The sequence below is a fragment of the Labrus mixtus genome, chromosome 5 (genome assembly GCF_963584025.1).
Source record: "Labrus mixtus chromosome 5, fLabMix1.1, whole genome shotgun sequence".
NCBI lineage: Eukaryota > Metazoa > Chordata > Actinopteri > Labriformes > Labridae > Labrus > Labrus mixtus.
In genome coordinates, this window is record NC_083616.1 from 18,220,095 (window position 1) to 18,234,307 (window position 14,213).

General features: G+C 39.5%; 3 protein-coding genes across 52 annotated transcripts in view; 1 reads left to right on the top strand and 2 right to left on the bottom strand.

The window, feature by feature from the left end:
* Window positions 1-7,960, top strand: part of camk2b1 (calcium/calmodulin-dependent protein kinase (CaM kinase) II beta 1) — a 72,635-nt gene extending 64,675 nt beyond the window's left edge. For 31 of the 50 annotated variants that reach the window (XM_061038304.1, XM_061038314.1, XM_061038308.1 and 28 more), the window contains 5 exons: window positions 723-899; window positions 1,434-1,509; window positions 1,609-1,703; window positions 2,296-2,529; window positions 4,211-7,960. In XM_061038304.1, the coding sequence (XP_060894287.1) occupies window positions 723-899; window positions 1,434-1,509; window positions 1,609-1,703; window positions 2,296-2,528 (581 nt within the window). In that variant the 3' untranslated portion in view covers window position 2,529; window positions 4,211-7,960. The remainder of the gene's footprint in view (window positions 1-722; window positions 900-1,433; window positions 1,510-1,608; window positions 1,704-2,295; window positions 2,530-4,210) is intronic. The other 19 variants (XM_061038336.1, XM_061038339.1, XM_061038340.1 and 16 more) reach the window with 1 other exon arrangement.
* An 11-nt stretch (window positions 7,961-7,971) lies between these two features.
* On the bottom strand, window positions 7,972-10,745 carry LOC132974340 (nuclear factor 7, brain-like). Its single transcript, XM_061038356.1, has one exon. The coding sequence runs from the start codon at window positions 10,582-10,584 to the stop codon at window positions 9,130-9,132; it is 1,455 nt and encodes a 484-aa protein (XP_060894339.1). The 5' UTR covers window positions 10,585-10,745; the 3' UTR covers window positions 7,972-9,129.
* A 416-nt stretch (window positions 10,746-11,161) lies between these two features.
* On the bottom strand, window positions 11,162-14,155 carry si:dkey-174n20.1 (uncharacterized protein LOC796174 homolog). Its single transcript, XM_061038357.1, has 4 exons — window positions 13,745-14,155; window positions 13,308-13,550; window positions 12,499-12,801; window positions 11,162-12,101 (listed from the first exon to the last, which is right to left on the bottom strand). Exons 1-4 carry the CDS (start codon window positions 13,863-13,865, stop codon window positions 11,842-11,844), a joined length of 927 nt encoding a protein of 308 aa, XP_060894340.1. The 5' UTR covers window positions 13,866-14,155; the 3' UTR covers window positions 11,162-11,841.
* Between the last annotated feature and the right edge of the window lie 58 nt (window positions 14,156-14,213).

Consider the following 14,213-nt stretch of genomic DNA (forward strand, 5'->3'; position numbering starts at 1 on the left):
AGTAATGAAGGTGAAAGCCACTGACAGGTTAGAAAAGATGGAGAGGATCATGGGACAAACGATTTTGGAAGGTGTAGTTATTGGAAATACTGCAGTGACAGACAGGTTAACAAAGTCAGAAAAGGATTTCCTCATTCGTAATCTCAAGACGGTGGCTGTCTTCCTCTTATGTCACACTCTGGATCGGAAGTTCAAAAACAGTTCAAATGTAATGCTGCTGTGTTACAGGTTTGCTAATTGCATACATAGAGCTGCTTACAAATTTATATCATTTTGTGTCAATTATAATTGGGCAGTATTTCAAGTTAGAATATCCTATTTGATAACTTGTTAACATTACCATTTGATGGAGTCAATAAAATACAATAGAAAGCTAACTGTTATGTACAGCAAGCACACAATAATGCTAGCATGCCAAAGGGTTACATGAGTTATTCATTCAGTAATATTAGCTAGTAATTTATAGAATGCTAACACTATACCCTGCACTACACCACTGGCTTCAGGGCTACAACATTAAAACTGTTTTTTAGCTTCCCAACCTGAGCATTAGAGGAAGATGGCTGTTGTGTGAATGTGTTCTTCAACTTCATTATTCCATTATTCTTTTCTTTTTTTTTTTTACCCCTCCTCACTGTTTCTAATCTGGTCTTTTGCATTCCTCCAACTACCAACCCACCCTGTTATCATCCCTCTATCCGTTGCCTGGAAAATCCACTCAGTGTCACGGCTCACAGACCTGGTAAGCAGCGTTCGCAGGGCGCCGGCAGCCCCTACACCCGAGGTTGACGCGGCACCGGCGCCAGTACCTTGCGCCAGACCCGCCCAACCACCCACACACACCACCTCCCCTCCTCCCCCTCACTCCCCCTCCAGCCCATCCCTGTCTCCCTCGCAGAGTGAGTACAGAGCATTACCCACCCTGACCCCCTGCATGGCGGCCAGTCACCTGGCTGTGTGTGATTAACAGTTTTTGTGCATCGAGTAGAGTATTATGTGCTGAACTGTTCTTCTGTCAGCCTACTTAACTATCTGGTTGTGTCCTTTTTTAAACTGTTCTTCAGTCTGCTAACAGCAGGTGGATCTATGTATCACTCGGCTTTTCAAACAGTTGACGTTGCTTGTGTTGGTTATAAGAACATGCCTTGTGTGCGCTCATAAATACAACGTGTTTGACAGTTTTGGCCGTTTGGCTTCATAACACAACTTCTTGTGTCTTACTCACAATTTAATCAAAAAGAGATGTCGAAACAGATCTGAGACAGTGTTTTCAGTAAGTCTGAAAGTTCATTTTTGTTCTAACTGCCCATGCCTGAACAAATGTGTTGCTGCGTCAAAAAATGCAAATGTTTTAAATATAAACGATTTTTCATCCTGCTTCCAAATGTTGCAGTTATTTTTCTTAATTAACTCCTAATTATGTTTCTCTGCAGCACGCAAACAAGAAATCATCAAGATCACCGAGCAGCTGATTGAGGCAATCAACAATGGAGACTTTGAGGCTTATGCGTAAGTCTTTTTTTGTGGTCTTTGTAAAGCTTGTGATGAAACCAAAAGCATAAAATTCATGTTCGGCTTCACTAACCTTTCCTGTGCTTTCCTGTGCAGTAAGATCTGTGACCCTGGCCTCACTTCGTTTGAGCCGGAGGCGCTTGGTAACCTGGTAGAGGGGATGGACTTCCACAGATTCTACTTTGAGAACCGTAAGATTGAAAGATGTGTTGCTTTTTGTTGTCAGTTTCTTCTTTTAAATCTTAGAATTTGATCCTGATTTCTTATCATTTGAGTTTTAAACTACACAAACACATGTCAATAATATGATTCTCAAAACGGACCTTAGAAAGAGAAACATGGTGTCATCTGCATCTCCCTCCATTAATGCCTTTGCTGCATTTCAAGTGTTTGAAAGAGATCACATTTGGGAATGTTTTCACGGGTAATGTCTGATAAAAAAAAAACATTGTCAGAGAATTGAAACCAAAAAGCTAGACTTGTAAATGATGGCTAAAGATCTTCCACAGCTTAAGTGTTACATTTACCCATCATTTTCCATCAGCAGCTCTAATTCCTTTAAAAAAGCCAGTGTTTTTCTTACAATACTAAAGAATGCCAGTTTGTAACACAGGCTTTCAAATCTTGTCCTTTTCTTTATTCAGTACATGCCATGGTTGTATTTTCCTTTCCAAAAGTGAGCTAGAGAAGTCAATTTAGAAGAGTAGTTGTTATTTTGTGCTTTTTGTTGCTGTGTTGTCTCTCTCATTCTTTCTTCTATCACTGTTCTTGATGTCTTTTCAGTTTTGGCAAAGAACAGCAAGCCCATCCACACCACCATCTTGAACCCCCACGTCCATCTCATTGGCGAGGACGCCGCCTGCATCGCTTACATCCGCCTGACTCAGTATGTTGACGGCCAGGGTCGGCCGCGGTCCAGCCAGTCAGAGGAAACTCGCGTTTGGCATCGCAGAGACAGCAAGTGGCAGAACATCCACTTCCACTGCTCAGGCGCGCCAGCCGCACCATTACAGTGAGGTACAAATACAGCAGTGGGATTACTGGGAGAAAACTGGCAGAAATGTAGCATACTTTTTTATTCAAATATCTACCTTTAAAAGAAGCTTTAGGGTTGAACCTGTATGCTGAATAATTATCAAACATTTTCTTGACAACATGGTGGGGAAATGTATGGGGGAAAAGATAAATGAGTGAGAAGGGGAAAAAAATATTTTCAATGATTCTTGAATCATAAACGGAACATATCTTTAGTGAGAAAATAAATCAGCCATTGGCCTTTGCTTTTTTTTAATTCTCGGAAAAAGCATCATAAGTCTTGTTTATGCTGCAGTATGTCTAGTAAGGAAATCATTCAAGTAACTTAAGCCGTTTTTACATATGCACACCGGATAATATCTAGATAATTACAGGAGGAACGCTCTGGAGATTCTCCCGACCTAGCCGTTCACATATGCTCCTCACAGCGAGGGACTTTCCCTGTCAGAGGGGAGGGGGCTCGGGGGGTTTCCTGAGGTAAGACATGACGTAAATAAACAACACAGAAGTAGCGGCCAAAGCAACAGAGTCCGCTACACGACACTATAATGAGAATATTTTAATTAGCCGTTTAATTACGTGCACGGGGATCGTAAAGATCAGACATTTAGCCGGTCACTGTATATAAAAGTCACTCTCTTTCTATTGGCTCGAGATGAGCTCGAATTGAAAACTTTGTGTATATGCTGCCGCGTTCAGACATCAGATCACTCGGATTTTCTGCCAGTACAAGGTCCCACATTATTTTGAGTGTACGTGAGATCACTTTTTAGTTAGAATTACACATTGTTGACTGGTAACCAAATTGCAAACATTTTAAACAACACACCAGAAACATGTGGCCACACGCCCCTTCACTCCCTAATTATATCACCAAATATTCTGCTGGGGCGTTCTTAAAAGTGACACTATGGCCCAGTAAAGGAAAAAAAAATCATCTAAGTCTCTTGTCAGGCTCACTAATGATGTAGTTACTTTCAATCAGACATTTATATCTTCACTCTTACTGTAAGTTTGCAGCTCATTCCATAATGTTTTTGCTAAATATTTTAGATGGGGAAAAAAGCTCCATGGGAATGATCATTTTTTCACCACATATTTTCTAACTTCTTAAACAATTAGAGTCCTAATGTAATGTAATGTAGAGTCCTATGTTGTGGTCTTCAGATGTTTTCTAATGTCAGAAGGACAAAATGTATAGGCCAAGGCAGCTCTGCAGCATTACAGCTCTTTATATTAATGCTTGTTTCCCTCGTTATCGGTTATTAAGTAATTGCAAATCTGGAATATTGACATTTCACTTGGCTGTCTTTATGTTGTTATTGTATGTACAATTTTTTGTTTTCTTGCAAACTCACATGAGGATGTCACTATTTTTACCTGTGAAGCTGGAGCCAGTAGACTGTTAGCTTAGCATTAATTATCTAAACAGAAGGTGTTGTCCGAAGTTCAAATCTATCCATCTATCTGTATTTATTTATAGAAAACGAGTATAAACCAGAGAGATCCCAATCATCTCATCTAAGTCTGCTTGAGTAAACATGTTTTCTGAAATGTTGAACTATTCCTTTAATTTAAAGGTGTAGGTACCCTGTTTCATTTATACTTTTGTTGTCAAACATTTAATCCTGGGACACTGTTTTTTTTTCTCCTTTTCTTTAAGGGTTGAATGACAAAGTTTTTCTGCGAAGAATGCTCTGCTGGAGAGAAAGGAAGAGGAAGAAGAGGAGGAAGGGTTGAAAGAACAAGTCTGTTGTTAGTTTGGAGACAGGGCCGCTCACCCTTCGACAACAAACCCTCCCTCACTAGAAGCCCTGACTTAAACCCCACGCGCGCATCTCTTCTTTTACTACTACTGCCCCCTGTCTGTCACCTGTCCTACAACATCTTCTGACAAACGTCAAACAACAGCAAGAGAACGTCCAACAGCAAGAAGACCGTCACCCTCCTCCTGCTTCTTCTGCTTGGCTGATTGGTGGCTGTTTTCAGCACTCAGTGTGATACCTTCTTCCTGTGGTCTGTCCCCCAAATTTTGTAAAGCCAACCCTCTTGTCCTCCTGTGAATTCACACTTGTGTGACAAAAACACTGCACTGGAAATACAGTCTGTAAAGTTTTAAGTCAAATCTACTACTATCATTACTATATTATTATCATTGTTATTACGATTATTATTATTACGACACATTTGCAAATGTATATGTAATTTGTATCATTGAAAATTCTTGATGCCAGTGGTTTTTAGAGTTGAAATTTTTTTTTTCTCGATCTTTTTAAGGAAGCATGTTTTTTTCCTCATATTAACATTAGCTGTTTATTATTGTTGCTTTTAAGTAGGAAATGATATTGGCCGTTTTGTAATTTGCTTTATTAGCTAAAATATTGTGCCCAAAAACATGGACAGTATTTTCTTTTTTTGCTTGTTTTTTGGCTTATCTTTTAGTGTGTGTTTTTGTGTGAACTGTGGTTATGTCAGCCAGACAAGCAGTGTGTGCATATTTTCTCATTCTTACATGTTGACTGCATTGTTGGAAGATTTTTTTTTTTTTTTTCGTTAATCATGGCAATGTGCGACACCAGGGGTGTGTTTAACTAAACGCTGTGTCTTCCTGCATCAAACCTCCACAACCAATTGGAGTTTATATATATATACATATATACTGTCTATTTGGACACTAGAACATTAGCATAATATATATTTGCTTTACCACAAACCAAATACAGCTTGTTCACAGCTTTTCTTTAGTATAAATATTGTATTATGATGAATTTAAACAGTGTTACACATCATTTTTTGAAATTATCTTGCATATGTATGCTAAGAAAAGTTTCTCAAACTTAGACTTGGCAAATCATTTCCTGCTCAGTAAAACTATTTATGGGAAAAAACATGAAAATCAAACATGTTTTTCTCGTCACACCAGAATTACAACCTGAAGCATAACGATAGAGGCCTCTGTCATGAAATAGCTTGGTATATCCTGATAAGTGAAGTGAAAATTGTCAGTGTGACATTGAACATATTGTTTTAATTACCATGTTATTTCATGACAGGAAAATTAGCACTATTGTGGGTTTAATTGTACTTGCTAAACATCCACCTTTCTTCACACGCAGTAAGGTCCTTATCAGTATTAAAGAATCAAGCGTGTGTGCGTCGGGCTTCTGTTCTGTGCTGTTCGGGCAGTCCTTTGCTACAGGGTGCAATATTTGGGTGCAGTATGTGTGTGTCTGCTAGCATGTACAGTACATCCATTGACCTTTACTTTTTTTTTTTTGGAGGTGTGTGTTGCGTGAGTAATGTAAGGGAAAGGATTTGTTTCAGAGGACATATCAGTCCCCTGCCTTCAGCGAAGGATTTTATTTTCCTTATGATTTGAGTGTGTCTCCCATTTTTTTAAAATGTATTATCAGCTTTTTATGATTCAAAGTGCTCGTGCCAGGGGTTAGCAATACTCTGCAGCACTGAAAACTGTTTTTTTTGGAGGGGGGGAGGGGTTGACTTGCAGTCCACTCCTCTGTCTTTTGCTCTCGCACCATTGGCTGCCTTCACATTTGTCTCTCCCCTATTGGTCAGACCAAGATATGAAGAGACCGGGAAAGTCGGTTTGGTGAAAAGTCCTCAGGTTTTTATTTATTTTGAATATTTATTTATTTATTTTAGTTGATATTTTTGTTGTGCTTTGTTGTTGTTATATTGTACAGCTCATGCACTTGTGCAAATAGTCTCTGCTCTTCAAAAGGGACACTGCTTCATGTAAACCATGTTTTTAAAGGGATAGTACGTCAAATTTGCATCCTGCATGTGTTTTCTGCAAAGACCAACATGGTGTGAATTTCTGTTTGCAGCTATCAGCCTTCTGCGTCTTTAGGTTAAAGTTGTTTTCTGATATTATTTGTTTTAGTGTGTCCATTTTCTTTTTCACTTTGGGTTGTTGTGAGTGCCACAGTTGAAGGTACATCATAGGGATTGTATTTTGTGTCAACTGTCCCTCTAAAAGCCTTTTTGGAACAGATTTTTCAAGTTGAACCACTGAATCGTTTTGTAACCCTTGTCTCATCAAGTACCAGTGTCGATGTCTAGTTGACCCCGTTTTATACTGAAATCAGTCAAAGGTTACATAAAGCTGTTAATCGTGCTAACCTGCCAAGACCCCCCACACCTCTGAAAATAAGAAGACATAGCAGCATGTACAGTATTGTAAGTGTAAGTACAGTGTTTACTAGCCTTGAAAGTCAATATAAGATTCACATACTTAAAACGAGGGAGTACACAATATTACACAACAACTAACTAGCAGCATAGCTGGCATTTTTTCTTTGCATGACCGTCAACAGGACATTTGTTTTTGGTGGTTTCCTTTTTATTTGGTTTCTCATTTTCTACTGAATGCCGTTTTACTCGACCTCTCTGTCTATTATCTCAGCTTTTAAAGTGCATATAACTATTTTTGTCTCGAGGATATAATGAAGAGGATTATAGTGATAAGGATGAAGATATCATTGACAGTGGCGCTATGAGGATTGCAACATTGACGATGATAATGATGTGATGGTTATTTCGCATGCTTTTCCGCCGGGCTCTTTGTTGTCTGTGCTGGTGCTGCACTCAGCCTTGCATGTCACTTTGAGGAACAGCACCTGAGCCCCAGCAGGGGGCGCACTAACACAGGAACCCACAAACACACAGGTGGAGGGATGGATGTGGCCGCACAAAAAGATGACTTAAGTCTCAAATCTAAAATAAAATGTAGACAGACACATCACTTGAAATATAAAGAATAACTCAAATGTTACATTGTTATTATTTGTAACAGCTGCACAATTATGAGAAAACTTAGCATCCTGATTACAGTTTGACTTGATCATTGTTTCATGAGTGTTCTCATTCAATTTGGGATAGAAATTTCTTTGAAATAATGCACCAACAAATCTGATAGATCAGGATTCTGTGTGACTGATTAAAGTGGAAATCATGGTTAAGATTATGTAGATGAATTTTGCAGCTCTTCTGTACTATTGCAGTGATTCTCTGCTGAATTCCTTTTGGCTATTTGGTCTGATGAAGTTTTACTGATATAATCTGTAGCTGCTTTGTCCACTCTGCCATCTCTCTGCAGACAGTGACTGAGCTGCACTGACAACACTGAGCTGGCTTCTCTTGGAAGGGTGTCTGTTACTCTCTCTCTCTCCTCTTTCTCTGTTTGCAACTTTATTCAATCATTTCTCTGCAGCTACTCCTTTCTAATTTCCCCATGTCTCTTTTTGTCACTTTTCTTCTGTATAATGTTGATAATCCTCTAGTTCTGATTCTTCAGCTTATTGCTCTGTTCTCTTACGTGCTACACGTGTTTCTATAACTTCAAGAAAATGTGTTAAGGTGTTATCAATAAAAGGATCGTTTAAATAGAAAAGTGCATTTCAGTTTCTGTGGTAACAGCAGAACAGCTTTGAGTTTTATTGACAGAAGTCAAAAAACATAAATGAACTCATTCAGGTTTAGACCAGAATATTCTAAAAGCAGAAAAAAAAATGTTGAAAACAAAAAAACTTGAATCCACAGTTTTCCAGTGTGAATCCTGAAGCTCCTCAAACACAAACTTAGATGCAGATGATTGTTTCAAATCTCAATGACACTTAATATAAACTCAGCTTTAAATAATGAAAGGGTGCTTTTAAATCAGAAGATGCAGAGTATTGTTAGAGGTCAAGGTTAAAGTGACCACAGCTTGACACAAAGACACATTCCCATTTGAAGACAAGTTTAGAAAAAGAAGAGAAATGAGACTCCTGACATTGACGGTGGAAATTGTTCAATTAAACACGCAGCTGAACTCACCAATAGTTAGGACAAAAGATCCATTATTAATAGAAATCATATTTAGGGGTAGCTCCAATCCTCACATTCTCAGTGTTACAATTTGACATTTTTAGAAAATATCTTGCACGTTTTTTAAATTCTCTAATTTGGATCTTAAACATACGTACATAGTCAACCATCATTAAACAATTTCTGTACAACTGTATAGAGTTAAAGAAGCAGAACTATGAAAGAAGTTTGAGTTTGTTTGCCTAAATCAACGTGAAATACTGAAATCAACATCAACATTCACTGTTTAGTATATTTTGAAAAGGTTTATAATAAAGAAAAACATTTTTAAAAAGAACAATAAATTGTTTTAATAAATAACTTTTCAGTTATTTCCTAAATAATTTTCAAAACTGAAAATAAATAAGGTCGGATTGGACTTTTTTTTTATTATGATCTAAAATAAAAGGATATTTGAAATAAAAATCAGATCCATGCAGACTTGCTTATCCGAACACTTTTGGAAAGAAATGATTTCAAGGAATCTAAATTATCCCAGTTCTTTCAGTATGATTAAGGCATTGCTTCACACAATTACTAATAATGCCTATATTTGCTGGTTACAAAGTGGAAATTCTATTTTCAAAGATATGTCCTACCAAGAGACATCTTATGTCGCTCCTATTCTTTGTGTTTTCTTTTTAAATCAAATGACTCAACTTTCCACAAATAACTGGAATTTTTTTCATCTGAAACCTTGTGTGAATAGATCACTCAGACCTCTCCACCCTCCCTGATCATCACAGAGAAATCTCGGTGACAGATATTGATATCAGCAGTTTTAGCATTCAAAGCTCCTGCTCCAATACTAATTATTGGGAAAAGTGTCCCTGTGAAAGCTTTTCTGTGAGTGTGGATGTGATTCATGTCTTCAGAGTCGTAGAAGGACACCTCGCCCCTGTCATAGTCCAGCTGAACTCTGACCCTCTGAAGATTCTTTTTCATTCTGACAGTCTTGTCAAGACCATTTGTGTATTTTCCACTGCGATGCAATAAACACCAGATTCCAGATTCTGGTGAAGCATATCTCTTTCCCTTCCTGTCCACAGACTCTTTAGCCAAACCAACATTCCAGTCAGGATGGTCTCCTACCTCCACCTCCCAGCTGTGCTTCCCTGAGCTGAAGCCCTCAGAGCCCAGAACAGTGGTATACTTGATGTTTCTTTCAGGATTGTCGGGAAGCTGCTTCGTAGTATCTTCCCGTCTCACACTGGTCAGATCATCAGACAGATAGAGACGGCGGTTTGCAGTCTTTGGGTCCAGAATGACAGGACTGAAGTGGACCCTGTCCCTCATCTTCTCCCAGACTTTGAAGGACAGGTTGCCCAGGTGTTCGGCCACATCGATCAACGCTCCTGAGACCAGCTGTGGATCTGACACTGAGCACTGGACTCTGGCTCTGGTCTGAGTGGGTTTATAACTGCTGAGGAAAGACACGCTGTGTTTCTGCAGCTCTTCTTCAACAGCACAGATACTTTGTGACAGAGAGGAGATCTGCTCCTGAATCTTCTTCAACTCTCTGCCGATAGTCTTCCCCTTCTGCTCCTCTTCCTCCCTCAGAGCTGCCAGTCTGGACTCTTCTTCCTCTTTCAGGAACTGCTGGAGCTTCTTGAACTCTGCTCTGATCTGCCTCTCTGTGGACAACAGCTGCTTCTTGGAGTGTTGAATCACTTCATTGTATGTTTCCTCCACTTGTTTGTGTTTCTCCCTCTTGTCCCGTAGAGACTCTAAGTCTGATTTCAGCTGCTCCTTCAGGCCAGCGACTGCTTCTTCTACAGGAACCACCTTGTGACCGTGGTGGAGAGAAAACTCACAGACAGGACACACAGCTCGATCTTCATCTTCACAGAACCAATAAGGAACATCTGGGTGTTCATTGCACACAACCTCGTCCTTTTTCGGATCTTTTTCTCCCTCGGGTGAACCATTAGTCTTCCTCTCAGCAAATGAATCAGCCAATTCCTTCAATGTCAGGTTGACTTCTGAAACATCTATTACAGATGTTCTTTTACAGATGGGACAGTTTTTGTTCTTGGCTTGTTCCCAGCATGTCTTCAGGCAGCTTGAACAGAAGCTGTGGTTGCAGCTCAGAGACACAGGATCTTTGAAAGTCTCTAAACACACGTGGCAGTTCAGGAAACTTTCAACAAGCGCAATTTTCTCCGCCATTTGACGCGATGTTTGAATTATCCTTTCACGACAACACTCACCAAGTCTATGTCCGTGTGTATGACTGATTACAGTCCTTCTGGGGTTTTTCCCCTACGTAGAGATCCTTCACTTTGGAATATTCCCCTCGGCTCCGTTCAGTGACCTCCAAGTCCGATTTAAGTTTCGCTTTCCTTTCTTTATATTTAACTACAGCTGACGTGTCATTTTATAACCAGCAGATGGTGCTGTGTGATTTTATAAAACTTAAAAATGACTACACATGAACTGTTACTGCTAACAAAATATTTATATTGAGTAGATCCACTGTAAACAAAGGTAAGTCAGAAACATGATAATCTACAAAATGATTCCTCATAAAATAGAAAACACAGTAATTGACATCATTTGTGAATTTATGCACCGAGGGGGAGGTTGGGGATTATCCGAAGAAAATGGATGGATAGATGGTTGGATGGGGTGAAAGGTGACTTCTAACTGGAAGACACGCCAGCAGTCCGCCCTCTGGTGAAAGATCTGTGATGGAAGGTCAAATTACCATCAAATGTCTTTTCTCTAATATCCTTTATTTAAGATATTTACAATTTACTGTAAATTCCTTCATATCAGAAACAACTATGTTTACGACTTTCAGTTCATACGAATCAACCTTACATATGGTGAACCTTCTGTTCTTGTGTTTTTAACCAGAATCTCCTTCATGCAGTTTGAACAGAAGCTGAGGTTGCAGCTCAGAGACACAATATCCATAAAAGTCTCCGAACAGACACAGGAATAAAACCTTCCTTTAATAACCAACAGGTGACATATTTACCAGCAGATGGTTGGGTTGGTCTTTTTAAATATTTTACACAAGCGATTACATTAAAAAATGTCTTTAAATTATTTCTAGTAAAAAAAAAAAAGGAGGACACATTTCACACACTTTGTGGAACATATTTTAGAAAATAGTCACTAGGTCAACACATACGGTAAAGACCCAAAGCCATTTAATGAAATAACAATATATTCTGCCAACACAGTGGAAAACAATGTAAAATAGATTTTTTTTTTCTGTGGAAAAAAAAAATCTAAATTTACAGCCGTAACAAGAAGTTTTGTTGGAGAAAAAATACACAGGCACAAAAAGTACAAGAAATGTTTACATCTTCATTGCATGTTAACAGAACTGTCATCGAAAGACATAAATATGTAAAAAAAAAACAAAGTCAAGAAAAAAAACAAAAAACAGATAACAAGTCTGCCCAGCATCTAAAATCAAGCCAGTTTGACCAGTCTCTCACTTGCCTCCCACAATTTTTTTGCAACACCTGAGTCTCTTGCAAAAGGACGCAGAGTAGCAGGTCTGCAGTCGCTGAAGTAACCACCGCTGTTTTTGGCAGCTTCATCTGATACGGCACAGTAGATGACAGTCTGGGCTCCGATCTCACACGGCACAAAAAACATCCACATGATCACCTGCATCAGCATCCGGACCAGGATGGAGAAGTGGCATGTCCAACCACTTTGAACAAAACCTGTCACAACATGTGTGAGAAGGAAATATTAGGACAAATACTGTGGAGGGTGTCATACTGTACGTGTATGTGTGTCAGGAGAAATATGACTATCATTTTCTGGCAAAGCTTAATTTCTGTGGTGAGCTGCGCCAAATTGGCTTTGGTAAAAAAAACATTTACTTTATATGGAACACTCATATGGATAAGTACCCCATACAATCAGAATTATCCTTTCCCAATTAGATTTTTCTTTAAACTTCAGGATAGTGATTCTATAGATATAAGAATACCCTACAGCTAATGATAAAAATAACATTTACTAACAAGAAAAAAAACAAAATACACACACTGTCCCTCTATCTGATCATTCAACTTCATGATTTTTCTTCTGAAAACATTTTTTTTAAAGTCCTACCAGGGTGCACAGCATATGATGTCACTCCTTTCCCCTCCGTGATCCGAGCCAGCTCCTGACTGAAGTAGACGTTGGCCAGCTTGCTGCGGCAGAAGGTGAAGAAGGGCAGCAGGTTATAGTTGAGGTCTTGAAAGTCGAGTTTTTGGTATTTGTAGCTGGAGCACGTGAGGGTAACCACCCGGCTGGGGGCACATTCCTTCAGGCGAGGCAGAAGCAGGTTGGTTAGGAGGAAGTGGCCCAAGTGGTTGACACCAAAACACATGCTGAAGCCGTCGTCTGTCCAGTCGAAGACACTGGGCATGCCTGAAGAAATACAGAGGACAAAAACTATAAAGTTATTGAATCATACAAACGTGGATGCCCCGTGCACAGCACTGTCTGTCCTTTCATCAGAGCAGTGTTGAATGTACAGTTTGTTGAACTGACTCAAAACAAACTTTGAATGAAAAATGTCCTCACTTCTTTGTTTAATACAATCAGTGTTTCCCCACTGGGTTCACAGCGTTGGGGGGTGGGGGGGTGGGGGGGGGACACGCCGACACGCCGACACAAACACTTGAAGGAATCTTGGTGTTCATGAGTTACTTTTAATGACAGCTGTCCTTTTCTATCGGAAAGGTATCCTTAAATGACTTCTTTCCCTGATTTCTGACTCTATCCACTATCCTATCCCTACAATAAAGGCACACTAAAGGCACCATTATATTAGGGGGGTGGCCTGCCCCCCTAATATAATGGTAGGGGAAACACTGACAATGATGTTTATTACATGAATGTATAAAGAGAACTATGTGGGTTGACATCCTCACCTGCATTATTGATCAGGATGTCCAGCCTCTTCTCTCTCTGGAGGAAGTTCTTACAGAACTCCCTCACCGAGTTCAGGTTGGCCAGATCCAGCTCCATGTTTAGGATGTTAAGGCTGTGACTTTTGAACTTGATCTCCCTCACAGCCTTTTCTGCCTTTTCCACGTCTCTGCAAGCGATGACGACACGGGCACCTCTCGTCGCCAAGGCAACAGCTGTCTCCTTGCCAATGCCAGAATTCCCACCTGCCAAGACATAAAACTGGTATTAGTTTCTATTTCAAGGTGGTCACAATCTCACGTTACATTTTAAATAGGAGGTACATTTTTGGGGTCAATAACTGTCAATTAAAACCACAGTGAGCTTCTAAGTAAATTCCAATTACAAACGAGTTTACCAAAGGCTGCTATGAGGAAACCCTGCTTACATGCATGTTTACCTGTTATAAGAACCGTTTTGCCATCCAGTCTTTTGAGGTCGGTGCAGTACCTCCTCTTTTTCAACCATTTCAGAATAAAAAAAGACACTAAAGACGCAATAACCGTGTAGAGAAAATACATTTTCCTTTGATATCTTCTCACATAAATGTCTAATGATGTTGCTGCATATGTCAGCCTGCAGCTAACGTTGGCTAGCTTGTTTGGGTTGTTATTGTAAACGTCGTTCCTGTCTACTTTCACTCTATTCTTGTTTCTGTCGTATTGAAAGCAACGTTACGTAACACGGCAAAATACAAAAACGACACAAACCACGACATGTATATAATTTCATTCAACAACCCTCCTTCCATTCATTCTCAGTCAGCTACAGTCCCAGTTAAGATGCAAGAACGTAGTTATGCGCATGCGTCTAACTGTGTTACCGCATTGTCTCGCGATAGAATGTTGACTCAAAATAAACAAACCAGT